This window comes from Triturus cristatus, chromosome 7, assembly GCF_964204655.1.
Source record: "Triturus cristatus chromosome 7, aTriCri1.1, whole genome shotgun sequence".
Classification (NCBI taxonomy): domain Eukaryota; kingdom Metazoa; phylum Chordata; class Amphibia; order Caudata; family Salamandridae; genus Triturus; species Triturus cristatus.
This window is the reverse complement of record NC_140590.1, coordinates 242,061,061-242,083,873: the sequence shown is the minus strand read 5'-3', so window position 1 is coordinate 242,083,873 and position 22,813 is coordinate 242,061,061. Positions and strand designations below refer to the sequence as shown.

At 45.5% G+C, this 22,813-nt stretch overlaps 1 protein-coding gene across 6 annotated transcripts in view; it reads left to right on the top strand.

Annotated features, from left to right (window-relative positions):
- Positions 1-22,813, top strand: part of ASPDH (aspartate dehydrogenase domain containing) — a 200,921-nt gene that overhangs the window by 121,708 nt on the left and 56,400 nt on the right. For all 6 annotated transcript variants that reach the window (XM_085616122.1, XM_085616123.1, XM_085616118.1 and 3 more), the window contains 3 exons: positions 10,129-10,273; positions 10,408-10,492; positions 18,086-18,235. In XM_085616122.1, coding sequence (XP_085472248.1) covers positions 10,129-10,273; positions 10,408-10,492; positions 18,086-18,235 — 380 coding nt within the window. The remainder of the gene's footprint in view (positions 1-10,128; positions 10,274-10,407; positions 10,493-18,085; positions 18,236-22,813) is intronic.

The following is a 22,813-nucleotide window of genomic DNA, read 5'->3' as shown; positions in this document are numbered from 1 at the left end:
GCAACCAATACCAGCATAGTGAACCCCCAAGAAATCGCAAATCGATTCGCTACTCACTTCGAGGCAGTGTATAAATCGGCGGCACCTTATACTGAAGACGACTCCGCAGAATTGTTGAGGGATATCACTTTACACACACTTTCCCCGTCTGACAGGCACTTCATGGACGGTCTCTGTCCACAGACGAAATAGCACAAGCAATAAGATTGCTACGCTCAGGCAAGGCCTCTGGGCCTAATTGGATCCCCATACAACTGTACAAACTTAACCCTGATAGACTTGCAGCCCACCTTAAAGCTATGTTCGAAGAGAGCAGGGAGGGGGGGAACTACCACTGGATCAACGTATTGCTAATATCATTGTTATTCACAAAGAAGGCAAACCCAGGACAGACTGTGCCTCATATAGGCCTATTTCTCTTCTTAATGCCGAGCCTAAAATTCTTGCAAAGGTCCTCGCTAACGGTTTAATTAAAATCATTCCAGACCTCGTACACCCCGATCATTCAGGTTTTATCTCTCATCGTAACACGGCGTTGAACTTGCGTCGCGTCCATAGAGTTCTTGGTAAAGCGGACACTATACGTGAACCTGCGGTTCTAGTATCCTTGGACGCCACAACGGCGTTTGATATGGTCGAATGGCCCTATCTTTTCGCAGTGCTCCGGAAACTAGGGTTTGGCTCCGAGTTCATTCTTTTATACGCAGCTCCGTTGGCACGGGTGGTGGTCAACAATAAACAATCAGATACTTTTGCTTTGAGCCGAGGCACCCGCCAGCGATGTCCACTTTCCCTTCTCCTTTTCGCATTGGCACTTGAACCGTTGGCAGCCTGGGTCCGGCAAGACCCAGTGATTCGTAGATTCCGGTGGTCCCCGGATTGGGAGGACCGCATTTCACTTTATGCCGACGACGTTCTTCTCTACCTGACCGACCCCTGAAAATCTTTGATTGCCTTAATCGATATACTGGCGGTATAAGGGAGATATTTGGGGTTCAAGATTAACTGTACCCTCTTTATGGGGGGTTACCAGCCCTACCCCGTAATTGTCCAACAAAGTCAGTTCCTCAGGTTTTAAATATCTAGGGATATTCATATCCCTGGACTCCACACTCCCCTACAATAATAATCTTCTTCCCCCTTGCAGCGCTTAAAACGTGACATAGCCAGCTGGAGAACCCTTCCTCTATCCCTCAGGGGTGGGCGACCCTTTTTAAAACGATGTCCCTCCCCCGCTCCCTCTATGCCCTACAAAACTCACTCGATGCCGTCCCGCCGACCTATTTCAAAGAAATTGAGCAACTTCAGAGGGAGTTGCTGTGGAACGGTACAACGCGAATAGCACTAAAAAACTCACCCTGAAGTGGTATGACGGAGGCATCGCTCTACCTGACATTAAAGTATATTGTTGGGCTGCCCATATGGCCGCCATTAATCACAGTACTTATGGGGCCCCTGGGGACCCGGGCTATCGAATGGACAGGTGGCTTCTCCCGGGTGGGAATTATAATAGATCACTATACTCGAAACCCGCAAGGCCTCCGCTGTCGGGCCCTACCGGGCACTCAGTGGCGGTTTGGCATGCTGCCAACAGGCCCCTGGGATGGGAGGGTAGACTGACGTTGGCCACCCCCATCTGGGACTCTGCGTGGCTGGGAAATCTGTGGACGACAAAGGGATTCGATAAGTGGGATATGATTGGCATCTCTCGCATCCAAGACCTCTGGGAAAGAGGCGACATTAAAACATTTGCTGCCCTCCAGGGTCAACATGAGTTAGCCGACACTGAGCATTTTCGCTACCGACAAGTGCGGCATGCCATACGCTCGGTCTTCCCCAAGGGTTCCTCGCCTCCCGTCTCCTCCCCACTGGAAAGTAGGCTATTAGATGGACATCTTCCAGAGAAGACTATCTTGCTGATCTATAACAAACTAATTTATAATATGGAAGACCCTCTTACACCGTTACGGCAAAAGTGGATGGCGGACGGTATTGAGATAGATGACGAGGACTGGCAGGTAGCTGTGTCGTCTCCCAGGGTGGTGGCGATACCAGCAAGACTGCGACTAGTACAACTTAAGATCTTGCATAGAATTTATATGACAGGGCCCAAATTGGTGCAAATGGGAAGGGCTACCACCGGAGACTGTCGTAGGCACTGTGGCCAATTGGGGACTTTCCTACATATCATCTGGGAATGCACACACATTCAGTGCTACTGGAGGAAGATACACGATGTGGTAGATGGGATGGGAGTGCCTCTGCATCCGGAGGCGCGGAGATGTTTACTGAACATATGGGAACCAACAGATCTCAATACACACCAAACACAATGGGTCACACTGGGATTCATGGTGGCAAAGAGGAACATTGCCCAAGCCTGGGGGGCCTCGGCTCCGCCTGCTCTGGAAGCATGGAAAGCGGATATGGACTGGTGCATGTTCCGTGAAAAAACTGTATTCGTCGCTCGGGGCTGCCCCAAAAAGTGGTCCAAGTTGTGGGGACCCTGGAACTCATATAGAGGGGACATTTGTACTCCACCACAGCAACTTGCCCGAGATGAACGGCTCTCTCCTTGATTTGTCCTTACTATGTACACTGTGGGTAATCAATGTCAGAAACGGCCGTGCCTGAGCAGAAATTGTATTGATGCAATGTATATTTGTAAGTCGATGACTGTTAATAAAAAGATTTATTAAAAAAAAAGTGGCTGGCATGTGCTGGGAAAATATATCCTTACATGGAGGGGTCAGCCGCCATATTTGCTGGACCTACTTATATGGTCCCTACCCCAAACCCGGTGATTCAAGACCTAGCATCCGACAGATGTGTGAGTGGCTGTATGGGTAAATGAGTGGCTGTGTGAGTGGCTGTGTGAGTGAGCGAGTGGCTGTGTATCAGTAGTTGTATGGGTCTGTGAATGGGTATGTGAGTATGCCATAGTTCATGTAAAAAAAGCTGAGAGAGGTGGCTCAAGGGAGAACATTTTTTGGCTGGACGTTTCCTGGCGCCAAGAGGGTTAAGCCTGGATGAAGAGCTACATGTTCCTTTGTATTTAGGTCCCCTTCTTTAATCTGCTGGATTGTTTCAACACCTGGCCAAATGTTGAGCCAGGCCAATTTGTTCCATACTTTGCCTTTAAACGTGTAATCGGATGTGTTTTAAAAAAACACTCATGGCAGCAATAAGCAGCAACAGGCTGACTTCTTGCTGTCGGTGGCATTATGTACAAGTTTTATTATTTATTTATTATTTTTTCCTCATTGCCGGGATAATTTACAGTTGTATTCACAAGACAATAATATTTGTTTGCTCTGTATTTGATAATTGTTAACAAATTTGAATGATCAATTGAGGGTAATTCAACAAGACTGAGAATGCACACAATTGTTAGTGTAGGGTTTATGTACAACAGACGCTGTAAATTTCATGTATCAAATATGTTGTGGTGCACACAACAAAACCAGGCATTGCAGCATTCAAAGTGTTTAGTTTGCTCTGGGTACGCACTTAAATTATGGAGAGGACAACAAAACGTGTACTGTTTAAACTTTTGAATACGAATGACCCGCTGCACGCACACGCGAAAATTAGACACAAAAATTGTGAGGAAAACGCTGAAAGAGCAATGTGTGTGTGGGCAAACCATTGTCATCAATGCCTTTCGATCACGCAATTAACTACACGGGCACTCGAGCCATTTGTATGTATGCACAACACGGATACATCTCAACATTGAGGATTTGTACCTCACAAACTACACATACCAGAATGCACTCTGATGAGCCAGGTCCTTACGGCATTCAAAGAATTGAGTTTGTTCCGGGGACGCAGCTATGCAAACATGCATGTGTTTGGTCTAATTGGACACTAGAGCCAGGCACTAGTTTAATTTCCGCATACATGTTGCCCGCTGCATGCACACACCAAAACTGTGAGGAAAAATACTGAAGGAGCAATGTGTGTGGGGGCAAACAATTGTCATTAATGATTTGCAAACATATAATTAATTACATGGGGACTTTAGCCATGAACATGCAACACAAGAGGGATGTATCGTAGCAATTGGGATTTGTAGCTCAGAAACTACACATACCAGAATGCACTCTTGTGAGGTATAGAGGTTAATGTTGGCTTTGAACACAACCGCGGGCCCAACAGAATACATAGTTACTGTCAATATTAGCTTGCGCTGAATACATTGTATCATTGAACAATGCAACAGCTGTTAACGTTTTTTACACTCATTACTTGCATGGCATGTACGAATTGGTTGTAGAAATGGAAAATACACGTGCTGCTATTAAAAGTGTTGTAGGATAAAGATACAGTAGCCCATGATCAAGGTCCTGGTGACTGAAACGTGTTAAAGGTGTTTCAGTTGTGCCGATGCGGTCCGTTATACTTGCCAAGGCTTTGGACGTCTCTCTCTCTCTCTCTCTCTCTCTCTTCTCTTCTCTTCTCTTCTCTTCTCTTCTCTTCTCTTCTCTTCTCTTCTCTTCTCTTCTCTTCTCTTCTCTTCTCTTCTCTTCTCTTCTCTTCTCTTCTCTTCTCTTCTCTTCTCTTCTCTTCTCTTCTCTTCTCTTCTCTCTCGCTCTTCTTTTCTCTCTCTCTCTCTCTCTCTTCTTCTTTCTCTCTCCCTCTCTCCCTCTCTTCTTCTCTCTCTCTCTCTCTCTCTCCCTTCTTCTCTCTTTCTCCCTCTCTTCTTCTCTCTCGCTCTCGCTCTATCTCTCGCTCTTTCTCTCTCTCTCCTGCTCTTTCTCTCTCTCTCTCTCTCTCTCTCTCTCTCTCTCTCTCTCTCTCTCTCTCTCTCCTCTCTCTCTCTCTATATATATATATATATACTCACTGAAAAAAACATAGGTTTCAGGGGTGTTATAGTTAGCTGGACATTTCCCTCGTACAAAACCCTAGAAATTCCCGGTTATAGTTAGTTCAGCTAACTATAACTCGCGCCCCCGCAATGCACTGCTGATGACGTCACATATTACATCACTCATGACATGGTCAGTAACATCACTGATGACATCACTGATGCCATCTCAAATGACATCACTGATGACATCACTGATGACATCATCCAGTGTCTGTGTGTTTCTATAAACTTTAAATATGTTTATTATATATAGGGAAAGGCATATTGAATAATGAGTGTGTATAAGTGTGTGAATGGATGATTTTGTAGGTGCGTGACTGACTCTATAAGTGAGCTATTAAATGTATCTTACTAAATGCATGAGTTAATTACTAAACTGTGTGAATGACTGTATGCGTCTGTCTGTTGGTGTGTAACCGGATGCATGGTTTTGTGAATAGGTACATGAATGTCTATATAAGTTATTGATTGGTTGTCTGAGTGTCTGGCTATCTGTATGGGTACCTGAGTGTTTGTGTGGGTGGGATGTGTGTTGACTCTGTGCATATATGTGTCAGTGGGTGGTTCACTGGGTGCATGGTTTCAACACTAGGTCTGTAATGGACTGTATGGGTGGGTGAATATCTGTATGGTTGTGTTAGTGTGTGAATATATATTTCATTAGTACATGTGTAATTTACCACATATGTGAACGGCAGTATATATGTATGTTGGAGTACAGAAGTTACTATGACTGAGAATGTATGCTAGTGTGAGTGGCTGTATGGATGAGTGTGTGCTTGTATCTTTGATTGTATAAGACCATAAGAATGTGCTAGTATTTGTATGAGTAATTGACCTTGTGTGTGTATAACTGTATAGGTGAGTAAATGTCAGTGTGATTAATTACTTGCATGACTGAGTATGTGTGCGAGTAACTCTGTGGATGAGTAGTGGTGTGGGAGTGTCTATATAGGTGTATGAGTGCATATGATAGTCCTGTACTGAGTGACCATAGGTATGAGTGACTGTATGGGTGAGTGAGTGGATGGGTGTTTAGATGTAAGACTCTGTGATGGGGTATGTACTTATTGGTGTAGGAGTGTCTATGGTTTTGAGAGTGGCAGTATGTAATTTAGAGTGGGTGTATCAAAGGTTATATTAGGGTGTGACAAGAAGCATCAAATGATCACATGATTGACGTCATCACTGATGTCATCTGAGATGTCATCAGTGATGTCATCAGTGATGTCACTGACCATGTCATGAGTGATGTAATATGTGACGTCATCAGCAGTGCATTGCGGGGGCGCGAGTTATAGTTAGCTGAACTAACTATAACAGGGGAATTTCTAGGGTTTTGTACGAGGGAAATGTCCAGCTAACTATAACGCCCCTGAAACCTATGGTTTTGTTCAGTTAATTTCTAAGGTTTTTTAAATGCTAATTCCTAACTATAACATACCTGAAACCTATGGTTTCTTTAAGTGAATTTCAAAGGTTTTTTAAATGCAAATTCTTATCTGTAACTTATCTCTAAAGCTATGATGTTTAATGATTTTCAGCGTATCAACTCCTTGAATTATGTATTTCATATTGTTTTTCAACCATTTTTATAAGTTTTTTTTCAATTAATTTTTTCAAAAATTAAAAAATATTATATGTTTTTGATGTTCTTTTTAAAAACAAATTGTAAATTTTTTAAAACTATTTTTTATATATTTTTAAACTATATTTTTAATACTTTGGTATTTTTTTTAAACTATTTTTTCCTTGGAGTCGCGCACCCAACGCGTTAGGAACCGCGCACCCTCCACGAGAGAAATCGTGCACCCAAGGCGTTAGGATGCGCGACTCCTAATTTTACCATAAAAAAAAAATAGCCCATATCACTAATTTTTATTATCCCCGGGGACCCCATCCCCCGGGGCTTATGAAAACACATTGGGGACCATGGGGGGAGCCCCAACGCACCCACAGTCGCAGCCGGCTCCCCGCCTCCTTCGGGAGCCAGCATTGCTTTTCCTTATGGGGAGCTGCTGACATGCAGCTCCCCGTGTGGAAAAGCAATATGGTTTTGATTTTGAAAGAGAGAGCAGGTTTTCCTGCTCTCTCTTTCAAAATCCAAACGAAGTTTGCTATGGGAGGGCAGGAGACTCCCGCCCTCTCATAGCAAACAACACTGTCCTGGTGGTAGGCACCCCAGGACACTGTAGGAGCCGGCCCTGGGGGGTGGTGGTCCCCAGGGCCCTCGAAGGCTCAAGGAGGGGGGCCACAAAGCCCCCCTCCCTCAATAAATAAAGCCACGGGGGGTGGTGGTCCCCGGGGCTTGGGGGGGCCATTCAGCCCCCCATCCTATTTATTTTCTAGCTCCGGGGGGTAGCGGTCCCCGGGGCTGGGGGGCCCCCCTGGACACCGCTTTTAATTTTTTACGCATTTTCCCTCCGGGATTTGGCACCCCGGGGGCTAATTATTAAGGAAGCGCGAAAGCCCGCTCTTCGGTTTGTTTTTTTTACAGCCGGATCAGCGCACCCTGCGCGCATTTTGCTGTTTAAAAAAAAAAGGGGCCCTGGGAGTCCTTCTGGGACCCCCTAAGCAACACTAGAGGGTCAGAGTATTTCTACCCTGCCCCCTTTACATCTTTCACACACTTATTTCCCTTACTTCTTCAGCCTCGCTTCTACCGAGGCACAAAATGGCTGCCAACAGTTCCTGGTTTCGAATGTTGACAGACACTTGACAGCCAATTAGCATTCAGCGCGTGATCTGGAGGGTGCGTGCATGATGCGCAGAGGGTGCGCTCAGGGTGCGCATAGGGTGCGCGGATCCTCCGAGGCCATAGATATATATGTACTTTTAACTCAGGAACTACTGAACGGATTTACACCATTTAAGCAAAAGGCACGAGTCTGAACTGAGGACTACCTTTTTGCCAAATTTGGTGTAATTCCGTTCAGCAGTTCGGGCTGTAGCTGCGTCAAAAGGTCCTATGGGAAATTGCATGGGGAAAACGCGTTTTGGGACCCCCTTTTTTCTCGGCCCCCTCTTGACGAATCACCCCGAAACATTCAGGATAGGAGCGGACCGGAGCTGGCCAAAAGTTTGGAAAATTTCGCAAAGATTCATCAACCGGCACCAGACTTATTGGGAATTGAATGTTGCGGATTTCCCATGGAAAATAGGTCCTAACTATAACTACCTACTGGCGACCGCCAGTAGGTAATATATACACATATATATATATTTCACATTTTAATTAAAACTATTTTTATAATTATTGTAATTTTAAATTACATTTCATATATTTGTTAATTTTTACTTTTAAATAATTGTTACTATGTTTAATGTAATGTTTCTTTAAAAATTCTTAAATGATTGTTTTCATATTTTTAGAGAAACAAATATATACCTATATATAGGGAAATGGTATGAACAAAGATGGTCTCTCTGAATAATAATCGAGTGACACCTCTGACACACAGGTGACAGGGAGCACTGTGGGGGAAAGCCTTGCCGCACCTATCCACTCTGAGTGAGAGACATGGAAATGACCCTGATGGGAGTCATTCACTGATCGTGCAACTGTATTAAACCTGGAAAAAAGCACAATAATTAATTGAACATTATAATGACCAAAAGAACAATACAGTTAATAATGGCAACATGAATACAAAACCTCTCTTGACTGTGACAGCAAGGAAAGGGGAATTCTTGCTCTCAGTCAAGAGTACTGTATGTATGTCTTGTTTCTTATTGTTGAACTACTTTAACTTTCCCATTGGCCAGTTTGGTTCTATGCCCTTCAGAGGTTATGTAGTTTTTTTCTTGACTGCTGTCGTTTGATTACATCGAGAATAGAAAGCATAATATTAGCCTCTGCTCTTTAAATACAATTATGCATTACAAATGCAGTTAGGCTGTGTCCAAAGGCAAAACATGATTGTTTGGGCCCTGTCTAGACTATATGTGCAGCTCCACTGATGCCAGACACAAGGCAACATGTGAAATGCCACACATGCCAAACTACAGGACCACAGCAAATCTACTCATTTATTGCGTTTGTAGGATTACACCTGATCAGTTGGCCTTTTTATGGCATTAATGCTTCATTGAGTGTCATTTGTTCTGCATATCTAATTATTCATCAGACTTTTGTGAGTAAAAATAGTTATGAGTTCCTAGTCTTGGGCCTTCATTGAGAGGTCAGTACATGCATGGTAATACATTGAATGAATAATTGTATTACTTCAAATAGTATTTGAGGTACTACTATCAGGAGAGCTTTAAATGGAGAATAATGTGGTGCTTGTTTTTAGGTCCTGACACAATGTCAGTTAATCTTGCAAAACTTCACAAATTTTTCATTATGCTTGTTACTCTAAATTCTCAAAATTACATCATTATGCCACGGTGCGTAATTATGTCTGTGGAAGTATGGGAACAACCAGAATACGAGCGACAGTTGTTCATGGCACTTTTTTATTTTTGCAATATTTATTTAGCGTAAAATGTGTTGTTGCATCCAAAATAGATATGAGAATACATTTCATGCTAATATATAGCACTAAATGTTGGTTTTGCATTGTATCCACAATATGTGCATAACAATGCATACTAGGGGTTGGGCATTTGTCACTTATGAGCGAACATTGCACTACAAATATCCTTGTGGATTACAGGTGCATACCACTTTTACGTGGGCTTCATATTGAGTATAGCCTGAGGAACTCCACTAACCCAGATGCTAACTGCCCCTTGATGGCCTCAAATATCGATTCCAACTGCTCCTAAAATGCTGTGTATGTGTGATTGCATAATACTCATGGTTATGCGCAGTGACATCGCTGCACCTTGTTCGAAATATCTTTCAACCATATGTCCCTCACCCAACATTTTGGTCATACTACATCCAACAATCATCCAGCACATTGGAGCAATTTCTGGCCTGGTTTGGGGTATGCAATGCTATATTAATGTTGCAAAACAATACAATTAATTTAAATGGAAACATGAAGTAAAATGTGTGGTACTCTGTGTAATACCTAATTAATATGATTTTCTCAGTGTACCTGAGAGTTCTGTTTTTACGGTATGAGGGGTTAGGGCTGCAAGCTTTCGGCCCCCCATTGTCTGACCATGAGTCCACTGAATGGTATGAGTTTGTGACTAGACACTGAGAAAAGGATCTGTGACTTGTCACCCCCAATGGTCATGGAATGGCTTCCTCCGTAAGACCTTGCTCTTAATGAAGCCTATTATTTTTTCTTCTTTAGGTCAGTATCTGGTGGACAGACTATTGAACGAGGGCTCCCAGAGTCACCTTGAACTGGTGTTTGTTTGGAATCGGGATCTTAAGAAAATGGATGCGAAGGTTCCCGCCCAGCTACAGCTCCATGACCTTAGTGAATTCAAAGAAAGGTAAGTTAACACATGTCTAGGATACAACATAGGGCTTGGAGTTTTGGGTCAGGCATCTTTGGTCCTACATGTCTGACTCTCAAACTCTACGTCTTCTATTTCTGCCTTGTTTTTGATTGGTTTCTCCATTTCAGAGAGGCAGACCTCATTGTGGAGGTGGCCCATCCATGCATCACAAGAGACTATGGCGAGAGATTCCTTTCCACGTCTCATTTTATGGTATGTTATTAGTTCTTTTTCTCATCTTTTATTCTTCATTTTCCTTTCTCTTATTTGCACTGTCTCCTCATACTTCTCGAACTCTCTCTCGCTCGGACTCACAACTGAGCAGTAATATGCTGAATACAAGTAAAGAGAGCATTACCTTCCTTGCATGCCTTTCACATACCGTGCTCCCTATGTATTTTTAGCTTCACGGATTGAGCAAAGCCTCCCCTTACACACATTTCACCCAAAAAATAAAAATGTCTGTCATTTGCCCTTCTTTTCCACATATCATGATGAGTTGGCACCTGGACACCTAGTCTGCCACTTGCCTGTGGACTCCAGCTCCTGCTTGTGTCAGACTGATCCAGTGACACCTCTGCTGGCAGGGTTTTCCTGCTGGGGTTATCCCACCCTGGTTTTCCCACTCACCCTTCTTCCCACCAACAGAAGCCCAGCCCACCCGAGGGCCTATGTAATGCAGGCAGCAGCACGACAGCGCAGCGGGTGCACTGCTGGTGTGCCAAAGGCAAGCCCTTCTGCGTCCATTCGTGCCTGTACTGTGCCCAGCACCTGTACCTCTGGCACTCCCACCCCTGAAGATACACCATCATTGAGCTCTACAACCTCGACCCCAAATACCCAAATAAACACTGCCACTGCATGAACCACACTCCACGGTAGAACCTTTCACCTGCACCCATTGCCATTGCCACTTACCCTGCCACAGCACACACATCAGCACATCGACCGGCCCCACCGTGAATGGTTACACCACTGACACCACCTGATCAAAAACACCAACTCGAATGTGCCGTTCTCAACACATGCTCACTATGCAAGCATTCTACCAAATTATTGGACCTCTTCGTCACCCTCTCACCCCACATCATCTTTCTCACCTGGTTCAACCCCATGTCTGCCCCAGATATTGCCACAGTGATACCCAATGGATATAAAATCACTCACCAGGACCAGACCGACAAGCCGGGAGGAGGAACAGCCATCATCCACAAAGAGACCATACATGGCACTACCACCACCGACAACACCACCAACCACATGGAACATCTCAAGTTCAAGCTTCACATGGACGACAAGGCAACCATCAAAGGCACCCTTGCACATCAACCCCCAGGCCAGCGTTCCAGCTTCTGCAACAACATTACAGACTTAATTGTGCCCCTAGCCTTAGACTCCAAGGACTACATCTTCCTCAGAAACCTAAGTTTCCACATCAGTGACCCCAACAACAACAACACCACACACCTCCTCAGCAGTATGAGCAGGCTCTGATTGACCCTGATCGTCCATGACCCTACACACACAGCTGGACCCCTTTTTCACCTCCAGCAACCACATCAAATACAGTCATGTTACAGAACTCACATGGACCGATCATTCCATTGTCCACTTCAGCATCTCTAGCCCCTGCACTGCCACCCCCAAGACAAACAGCACCCCCCATTGGAGATGGAACAGAATCTAAGAAACAGCTGGACAGACCCTCAACACCTCCAACCCCGGTACTGCCACCAACCTAGAAAAGGGAGTGAAGAACTTCAATGCCTGGATCATCAATTGCGCTGAAAGGGTCATCCCCATCAAGAGCAACATCCAGAGAAAACCCCCTAAAAAGGCCTGCTGGTACATCCAAGAACAGTGAAACAAGACAGCAAACAGCCTGGAGAGGAGATAGACCACCAGCAAGGACACATCCGACAGGACAGCCTTCAAGACCTCCCTCAACCTCTACCACCACCTGCTGAGGGCAACAAAGAAGACAGCCTTAGCCACACACTTCAAAACCAGCTACAACACGAAGGAACATTTCAACATCGTTAAGGAATTCTCCAACCCAGCTGCCAGCGAAAGCAACATCACACCCTCTCCGGAGCTGTGCAACAACCTAGTCGACTTCTTCCATGAGAAGATTACAACCATATACAGAAAATTCGAACCTCAAACCACATCTGCGGACTTCCTTGGCAGATTTGCCACCACCACAATTGACACAAACCACAGATTGATCACCTGGAGCTTCCTCTCCACCCAAGACACCACCTCCACCATAAAAACCATCCACTTGGTAGCTCCCACAGACCAATACCCTCACCACATCTTCAACCTTGGATAACAAAGTATCAGCCAGGAACTCACTACCCTGCTCAACACCTCTATCACCACCTCAAAATTTCCCGATTCCTGGAAACATGACAAAGTGAGCACTACTCAAAAAATCCTCTGCCTACGCCAGTGAACTCAAAAATTACTGGACAATCTCCCTGCTTCCATTACCAGTGAAGATACTGGAAAAGATCATAAACAAGCAATCCATGACACACCTGGAGCCGAACCAGCTACTGGATGCCTCCAAATCCGGATTCCTCAGATATCACAGCACAAAACAGCCTTGATCGCAACCCCTGACGACAACTAAACCCTCCTCAACTGAGAAGAAACAGCAGCTCTGATCCTCCCTGGTCTCTCGGCAGTCTTTTCCACCATATCCCACCTCTTGTTGATTGAAATGCTCCACCACATCGGCATCCAAGGTAATGCACTCAGATGGAGCACATCCTTCCTTTCACCTCAAAACCCAAGAAGATCACCTGTGGTATCCCCAGGGCCCAACCTTCAGCCCTATGCTCTTCAATGTATAAATGACCCCGCGGGTCCAGATCCAACTGTCTAAGCATAATTTCCTCTAACAGTCTAGCATTTGAAAGGCAAAGATTAAAAGCCTTAGATTGCTCTCCAAAGGTAGCCCTCTCTATCCAGAACTCCAAAAGGTTAATTACTTTGAATCTTTACGAGAGACACTCAAGACACTCTAATTCTTGGTGTATGTCTAAGGGTTACATTGACTCATCCTGTCAGGGCTCCTAAATATTGGATTTTTTGAGGGATGGATTTCTAAGGGAGTTATATGATTCCACTTTGCACAACCAGTGGGAAGTGATTAAAGCCATTAGGGTTCTGACATAGATACCCTTGAAATGCAGGTTTCTAGACTGAGAAGACTCTTCATACAAAGGCTCGGGTTCATACTTATGTCCCTTCTTTGGATCCACCCTTAGTGCTTTTGGTGCTCCAGTATCCTCCTTTTGAACCGTTAGACTCAGCATCTTTAAAGTTCCTGACCCTTAAGGTTTTTTTTTCTTGTTGCCGTCTCCTCTGACATAGCATGGGTGAAATTTGGCCCTCCTGGCTATCAAGCCCTTTTTGAGGTTTTTTAATGTCAAAATGGTTCTCAGACCTGACCCATCAGTTTTCTCCAAAGTCACATCGTCTTTTCCTTTATCCCAGAATTTAGTGTTGCCTATATTTTTTCCTTTTCCTTCTAATGAGCAGACATCTATTTGGCACTGGTTGGATGCTCATAGAGCCCTTTATATCTCTATATATATATATATATATATATCTATATATATCTACAGAGAACGGCCTCAGTTCATGCAGTAGATTCCACCTTTGTGACGTTTAGACTAGCAAACCATCCTTCGACTGCTGGATCATAATGACTATTTTTTTGGTGTTAGACCTGGCACCTTGGCGTGAGTTTCCCTTCCACTTTTTGCTGATGTGCCTCATGTGTTTTGTTGGTGTTAGCTGCTCAGGGCACTGTGCCACTGCTAATCAGTGCCACAGTGCAAGTGCTCCCTATGAAAAGTGTATACATTGATTGGTGTCCATGTTTGGCTTATTTGGTTTACTATCAGCCCCTAGTAAAGTGCACCAGGAGTGCCAGGGCTTGTAAATACAAATGCTGCTGGTGGGCTTGCAGCACTGGTTGTGCCACCCACAGAAGCGGCCTAGTAAAATGTGTCTAAGGTCTGCCATTGCAGAACCTGCGTGCAGTCTGGTACTGTCATGCTGACTGCGCAAGTGCACCTACTTGCCAGTCCCTACACCTTCCCTTAACTACATATTAGTCACCCCTATGGTAGGCCCAAGGGCCGGGTGCATTTTAGGCATAAGGAAGGACCTGCCCTGATGTGTTTGGCATGTCCTAATAGTGAATTACAGCCATTTTCGTTTTTCACTATTGAAAGGCTACCTGCTCTCCATAAGCCAGAATGGGCTGCTGGAATTATTTCTCTCTATAATCCCAGCGGACTCAGAGAGCATGGTAGAAGTCAAGTTTAGTATGCCTGAACTCAGAATAATAAAATACTTCTTTTAGTAAAGTTTATTTTAATATCCTGTGTTTGTAAATACTACTTTTAGAAAGTTAGTATTTACTTGCTTAGCCATTTCAGTCCGCCTCTGCTTTGTGTGTGTGTGTGCTGCCTAGTTTCAGTGAGGGGCAGGGCTGGAGAATTCCAGGAGACAGTCTGGCTGCCAGGTGGTGGGTAGAGAGATTACACCAGGATGGGTGGGAGGAGTACACCTTGACTCTGAATAGACCTGTGCTCTGCCACCACAATGCTGGCTCCGCCTCCTGTGGAGCGGTTGATGTCTCTGCCCTGTGCACTGAAAGGAAAGAGCAGAGTCACCACCACAAAGTGCTCCAAAACTGGACTGAGCCAGACACAGGCCCCCTGGCGACAAAGAACAAAAGAAACTGTGTATAAAAGAAGGAGCCCTGCTCCTAAGAAATCAGATCCTGTTTACGCCAAGAAGAACCTCTGCCCGAAGAGAAGGACCTGGGAAAGCTGCATGGAGGAATACTGTCTCTAAGCCTGAGAGACTGGCTTGTGGTGGGTGCCTTGCTGCAAGAAGGAGAGGAAAAGACTAAGAAAGACTTTTGAATCAACTTGTGCTTTTCGAACAATCTCCAAGGGCTTGCTGGTGAACTTGCCCCCTGAACTGCGCCCCAGGAACAGTGGGCGCTACCCCTCCCTGGAAGAAAGGAAGCTGCTGGTGGTGAATTACGAATGCTGACCCCAGAGAACCTGTGTGCCCCCATCTCGCCGAGCAACGTGACCTCTGCCCGACTGTGCTGCTGTGAGCACCGTGACGGCCTGCCCATCCTGGCCTGAACAAAGTAAACTGCTGCCCCCTCGAGCCGGAGCTCGCACCGTAAGGAAAGACTGTCGGAGGATCGACGACACTCAAGTTCGTCACTTCTGGTTGATGCCGACAGCGCTGCGCCGCTGAAATCACCCCCGAGCCGCCCCTCCTTCCTCCCACCTTGAGGCGAGCTGTGGAAGTCCCGAGGCGCCCCCCCAAGCACCGTGGTCCTCTGCAAGCGAAGACTGCAACGCGACGTGGGACGCCCCTCCTGTGACTGCCGAGGCTGCCGCGAACTCTCCCTCAAGATCTAAGGTACTGTGCGCCTCGAACTCCCCGGTACAACGCGTACCTTCAACTGTGCGGCCCGGACTAGCTTTCCCGTACGCTGACCCCCGCGGGAAGCGTGAGTTATTGCAAGGGAAGCGCCCCTGAGTGTACCGCGCGTACGGACATCTGTATGACACGGTCCCTTGTCTGTATGGCCCGTACGGCCTTGTCCGCCTACGCCTACTCCCGCCGGAAGCGTGAGCTATCGCAGGGAAGTGTCCCGAGGAGTGTACGGCCCGTACGAAGAGTGGTACAACACATACCAAGTCCCGTACGGACGGCGCTTCGCCGCGCACAGGCCCCAAGAAGGTGTATATTACCCCCAAAGTGTGCCTTGTGAAGAACTGTGCAAAAACCAAAGGAAATGATGGACGGAGTGTTGAACATTGCAAGCACTCACCCCCAGTCAACTGATCTCGGTTTAATCCATCACCGTTCTTTAGCCCACTCTGCCACCCCAGTATCAGACATGGCCATATGCAAATCAGTCTGACCCTGTGCCTCATGGGAACAGTCCAGCCCGAACTGCCAAGCCATGTCTTCCCTGGACCGGAAACAAGCTTCCTAGGACCGGTTTCTGGCATTTCAGCCGTCTTCAGCCAGGCTTGCTTGAATCCAGTGGCAAAGTGAGCAAGGGACTCACGTCTGAGCATACCCTGCCAACTTATGGCGAACATAGCAAAAACCAAAGGAAATGATGGACCGAGTGTTGAACATTGCAAGCACTCACCCCCAGTCAACTGATCTGGGTTTAATCCATCACCGTTCTTTAGCCCACTCTGCCACACCAGTTCAGACATGGCCATATGCAAATCAGTCTGCCCTGTGTCTCATGGGAACAGTCCAGCACGAACTGCCAAGCCAGTTCGGCCTTTGGTTTTTGCTTTGTGAAGAACTGTGGCCTCTGAAAGCATACCAAGTAACTGGAATCATATCTAAAGCATAAAAGACTGTATTTGAAAGCCGACCTGAAGAGTTTATATAAAGAATTATATTTTTACAAGTACAGTCTGGTGTCTCTGTGTGGTGGGGTGGTGATTATTGTGGGACACCCTAAATGCTTAGCCTATTGTACTCTGGAGTTTAGCCTGACTGCTCGCGCCACACTACCTAAAGGGTGAGCAGGGGTTATTCACTAAGGGTAATCCTTTGCCCTGACTTACAGCAAATTGTCCCTGCTTGTCGCAAGTGCATACCTGCGCCAACCAGAGACCCTGGATTCTAACATTTGGCATATCAGAAGGCTAATGTTCCTATCCCTTCCTTCATCCAGGGTCGTGCCCCCAGGAGCATGCCCTCTTTATGGGCAGCACTGAAAGGGCTTCCTTAAAGTATATCTGTGCTTCAGCAACTTCATTTTCATTTCACACTAAAAATTAAGAATGAGGGAAGTGGTGTCTTCTTCTTTTGGTTCTGCAGTTCTCTCCACAGCGCAAAAATGTTGTAGTCACAGTTAATACATTTGTGAATGTCTGAAATTTGCGTATTGATAATTTTTTATATGGATTGGTTATACTCTGTGACGAGGAAGACAGGTGAGGGAAATAATGCGTTGATTACCCACCAATAATCTTCATAATGTTCCTCATCACAGTCTTACTTCCCTCCCTCCGCTCCCTTGGGGGTCTGTTGGAGGGTGGTGAAAAATCATCAGTGGTTTTTAAAATGTGCTTCTTTGTTTTATAAGCACTTTGTCAAGACCCCCCCCTGTATCAGTCATAGGATCTTGACATATGGTAAAGAGGGGCCAATGACACAAGTTTTTACATATGGGTGAGATATGTCAAGCAAAGCAGTTGTCCAATCCGTGAGGCCCGCTTTGAGGAAGACTATGACTTGAAGTAATGAAGATTACTGGTAAGTATTCCGAGCAGTACTTCATGTCTAGTCCCAGAGGTGTTACATATGCATGTTCAAAACATATTACTTTGATAGACAGTGGTCTAATAGCACACAGCATTCTTAGGATGAGACACAGCGGACAGCGCAGGTCCATAGGCAGCACAGCCACCAAAGTCCCGCCAGCAGTGCGATAGAGACAAGCCCCTCACCTAACACAGTCATTGCACATAAAGCACTTCAACACACAACACAGTGATTAGAAGCTGTTATATGGACCCATCCCATAGTTTTTCCTCATGGAGTAGAATTAGACAGAATAGTGGTGCACACCGCCCAACCACAGCCTGCATTGTCCTGCAGACCAGCACAGCTCACACCACAGTCCAGGTTAGTGGTTATTGGTTATACAATTTCTGAATTCAATTTCTTATTAAAAAAAGGGTTATGGTCTTGTTTTGCTCCTCTAACCTCTCCTCTTAGGTTGGATCCCCCACGGCCTTGGCTGACCCAGCTATAGAGCAGTCTCTGCGGAAGGCAGTCGCATTGCACCAGAATACACTGTACATCCCTCGTGGGGCCTTGTGGGGTGGAGAAGATATTCAAAAGATGGCCGACAGGGGAACTTTAAAGGTGAGAGAACCTAACGCGCTTGACTGAACGTACGGTGCATGTATGTGCTAGATTTGCCTATAAAACTCTAACCTCTTTGTTCAGTTATCATTTTATATTTTCCAAGATGGTGTTATCCATCCATTGGCGCTTTAGAAATCCGTGCGCTGTAAATCTATCAGGAAAGGAGAGGAGGTCAGTAAATGAGTTTGCTGATTTACGTAGTATGATGCTAAATAAATGTAAATGATTCTTCATCCCTAGAAGATCTTTGACCTGGATATATCTCCAATGTCTTTAAAAAACGGCCAAAAGGTATCTTTACTCTGGAGCATAATTCATTATTCCCTAGCTCAGCAATATTCTCTAAAATGACCAAAATACAATGGTCCACTTTTTGTGATACCTGTACTTCATGAAATATTATTAGGAAATAATCATGTAAGGATTGCTAGCCTAATCCAACGCAGAGTTGATATAGGGCCTTATTATGACTTTGGCAGTTTCATAGTGGGCTGCCACGACACCGCCCTGCTCCGAGACTGCCCAAGCCATAAATGGACTAACAAATCCATGCTGTGCAGGAACTAAGGGTGTGTGGAGACAGGGGGGCACAATGTGTGCCCCACTGCATGCACCCCGTGGTGCAGAGGCACAAGGTTTCCTTGCCACCACTGCCATGAAAAGGGTGGCGGTGAGGAAACTCGTAATATGCTTGGCAGGGCTGCAGAGGCCCGCCAAGCATATTGCAGCCTCAAGACAGCCGCAAACTGCCAGAGTTGCGGTGGTGCTAATGCCGTCTTACTGCCCAAGTTGTAATGGGCGGTTAGACTCCCGGTGGGGTGCTGCCCACATCACCACCGTGGCTACGGCTGTCCTCTGTATTCATAATAAGGCCCATTGGCTTCTGCCCCAATGTCAAGGAGTGTCTGGACTCTATCACTTACTTTTCTCGTGAGAGATGGAAGAAGATACTTGTAGACCCCGCAAACACGTTGGGGGTTCTTTGGAGCATGGCAGACAGGGTACTCTGCCACAAACATGGCGCAGTATCCTGTCTGCCAAACTGAGGGTCCTCCCATACTGTATAGAGACGCATAAACTGTTACGCTTCTACTGACAGAGGCCCTTCTGGGTTTGCCATTGCAAACCTTAGAGCGACAACTGCATAGACATGGGGCCAACAGTGTAAGTACCTCAGACCATTCACCCTATTTAATGATGACGTTCTGATGTACTCTTAACCTGTTAGGGACCATCAGGAAAAGCCTGATAGTCCCAGACAGAAAAAAAAATTAATACACACCTGTGAGGAAACTCCCAAGGGTTTTGCTTTTCAAAGAACAAACACTCCCTTTGAAAGTTTGTTTTCGATAAGCAAAAAAGGCTGGCTGAGCCATGGCTGCAACTCCTCTGAAGGCTTAGATATCTCCGCCGGAAGGCAGAGATCTCTAAATATGGCGGGCGGTAATCTGTGAAGGTGGTGTAAACTATGACCGTCATCCTCTGGTGGATGGTCGGATGCCACCATAAATCTAAATACCGTCCTGGTCCTCATAGATAAAAAGTGCTTGAGTATTACCCTTATGTGTGTGTTTTTTAGGTCTGTCCTAGAGACAGCTTTAGCTATTTGACAGCTTCATACTTTCAAAAAAATTAATTATACTAAAAATACATGCATATATTGATACATACGGGGCTGGTGGTTAGTCCTTTTTATCCAATGATTTATCCATGTCATTCAAATTTTACATGACATAGACCAGCGTTTCCCAAACTGTGGTCCGTGGACCCCTAGGGGTCCGTGAGACATTCCCAGGGGGTCCGCAGGACTCGAGTACCTGCTGTCATATTGAAAAACGAAATGCCCATGCGTCCTCACAGCACACAAGAGCTGTGAATGTTGGTACAGGGGCAGCGAGACCACAACAATACAATCTGGCCAATCACCATTCAGCTTTAGGAGCAAGCTGAAGGGTGATTGGCCTTATTTTATTATTTGCTTCTGCCCGTCCTCCTATGTTGCGCACCCACAGTGCGTGTGTTTCCCCTTGAGTTTGCGGCCAGCGCTGGGGCATTTTGCTACCATGTGTGCCCTGTTGCCCTGAAAGCAGAGTACAGCTGTGCCTCTTGTATCGAGGCTGAAGAGCATTTGAGCACCTCGAACCGGCAGGAGGGCTCTTCTCCCTCTGGAACTGCATGTGAGTGTTTTACAAGTGTACCTGCGCATTTACAGTAAAAGCGCGCGTATGCTTTAAAAACGTCTTTCCTTTTTATGTCAGCCTCATGTAACATAGTTGCTTATATGAGCCGGCACTTACCACAAAGTGCTGTCGAGAGGCGACATTACCTGTTACATAAAGCCCCTCGATAATCCGACATCCGTTCAGAAACAAAATGACGAGCTGGATTTGAACCTCTGACCTCTGGAATGCCTGGGATGCATTAGTCTGGCTCAGTCGACTAATCTTCTTTAACCAGATACAAAACGGCAGGGAACCATTTAAAAAAGATTGAGGCGCCTGCTCCCTGATTTTGCGCTATATAAATAGTGCATACATCACCTCCAAGTGGCTAACATTTGGGCCTGAACCTTCCGAAACATTGCTAGACAGCTAGAGCAGTGGTTTCCAAACTTTTGACTCCTGAGGACCCCCACTGAATCACTACTGGAAGCCGGAGACCCCCAAGCAATTTGTACAATTTAAATTTCTTTTTAAAAATGCCTTTTGAAGCAGATGCAATTTCAGGAGGGAGGCAGCCTAAATTGGCATGGACTTGTATGCATACAGCAGTGTATTATTTAGTGGTACAAGGCTCCTGCTCTCAGCCATAGCAGCACCTCTACATTCTCATTCCAGAGCCTCGGAGTGGTGACCCTTCCTTACAGAAACAGGTTGAATGATTGTGAATTATTAGCATGTTTACCTATTCACAGTTTAAGAAGGTCTAAAATATTATATAATTATGAAACATTTTATAATAAAGACATGTCCCAAGGGCAACGAATATTGTGAAAATTCTAACAAGATAGTGCCCAAAGTGATGAGTCCAGTGTACAGAGCAAATTCAAGGTCTATATTAGGAGTTTAGGAGATCATCATGGAAGTGCAAGAAATGGCAGGATGGTATCTGCACAGGAGGCATATTGTTTCAGCGAGATCATGGAACAATGCTATGCCAATTACCATAAACCTCTGTTAGACATAATCTTTATTCACAGACAGCAGAACAACATTTTAGCACCAAGGGGTGAGCAGTGCAGTTTAGGCATATTTCAGAGAGGCCTCGCATGGCAGCTGACATGACCCTCTCCTGTTAGGATGCTCACTGCCCCCCTCCCTTGCCAACAACAAACCGCAAAGGCTACACAGAATAAGAGCTTGATATGTCTGAGTATGAAAGCTTGACAGCACACATAATTCACCCAAGGGCTTGTGGAAAGTGAGCAATTAGACAGCAGCGTGAAAATCCTACTGCTGATCCTGGCTGCATCTATTTTTACCTGCCTGCCAAGTAACAGTAACCTATACACGTGTGCCTTTCAACTGATTCACTTCTGTTGGCGGAAGCTTGCACTGCATGTGTGCCCGTGCGGAGGAAGCTTGCTCTACTGCTGCCTGTGATTTATTATATAAAAAGAACAATTGATGGACAGAAGGCAGAACAATGTCATACATTCACCCCAGTACAGAGATCTGGGCCAAAATCAATGTGATTTATTATCTGTTCTGTGTGTGAGTGAAAGTAGTGTTTGGGGAGCTTGTGGTGCCCACAATCTTAACTGCTGTTTGCTTTGTCAGTGCTTCTCAAACATGACATAAATGAGGGAAGAGGCAGAGCTTCCTCGCATGAGGTTGGCGTTTGTAAATCTCTGAAAATTTTTCACTGGGATCCACAGAAATAACATTTATTTTTTAACGATTGTCTATAGACATATGCTGCTAACGCGCACCAAATATGTATTTCAATTCACTCACTAAACGTACTTGGTGTGAGATCTGAACAATTCACAGGAAGCTGGCTTTCTCTGCCCTATTATTGGTAATGTCCCGTGTAAATGTATATGTGCTGCCAGACAGGATAGATTTAGACTAGAAGCATACATGCCAACATTTTTAGAAGAAGAAAATGGAAGATTTCACAGAAATAATCGGGAGAGTGTATCACCTCCGTTGACTTTTATTCAAGCAGAGGCAATTTCAGGAGGGAGACAGTCAACAGAAAGCCATTTGTCTTTTTCTGGTCTATTGTATGTAGCAGCCCACTGTGGACGATTATCCTGGAGCCCAGGAGTTCCGCACCTGACTTCAGGACTGTGGCACATGATCAGGATATTGTCTTGTGATTACACTGGTTTGATTGGACGGCCAATGTTGGTATGATCCTGGGGGCACAGGGGCGCTGTTTAGTTTTTCCTAGGGACGTGGTGAAATGCAGAAGCTGTTTTTTTTTCTGCTTTACAATACAATATATCCGTTGTGGGAGTGTTTTACTTCCCGTGGAATGCCGCTGAAATCGTTTGACTTTACCGTGCCCTTCCTAATGCCTTTGCCCCACCCCTTTTGAGAACCCCTAGCATGCATTACTATGGCGGTG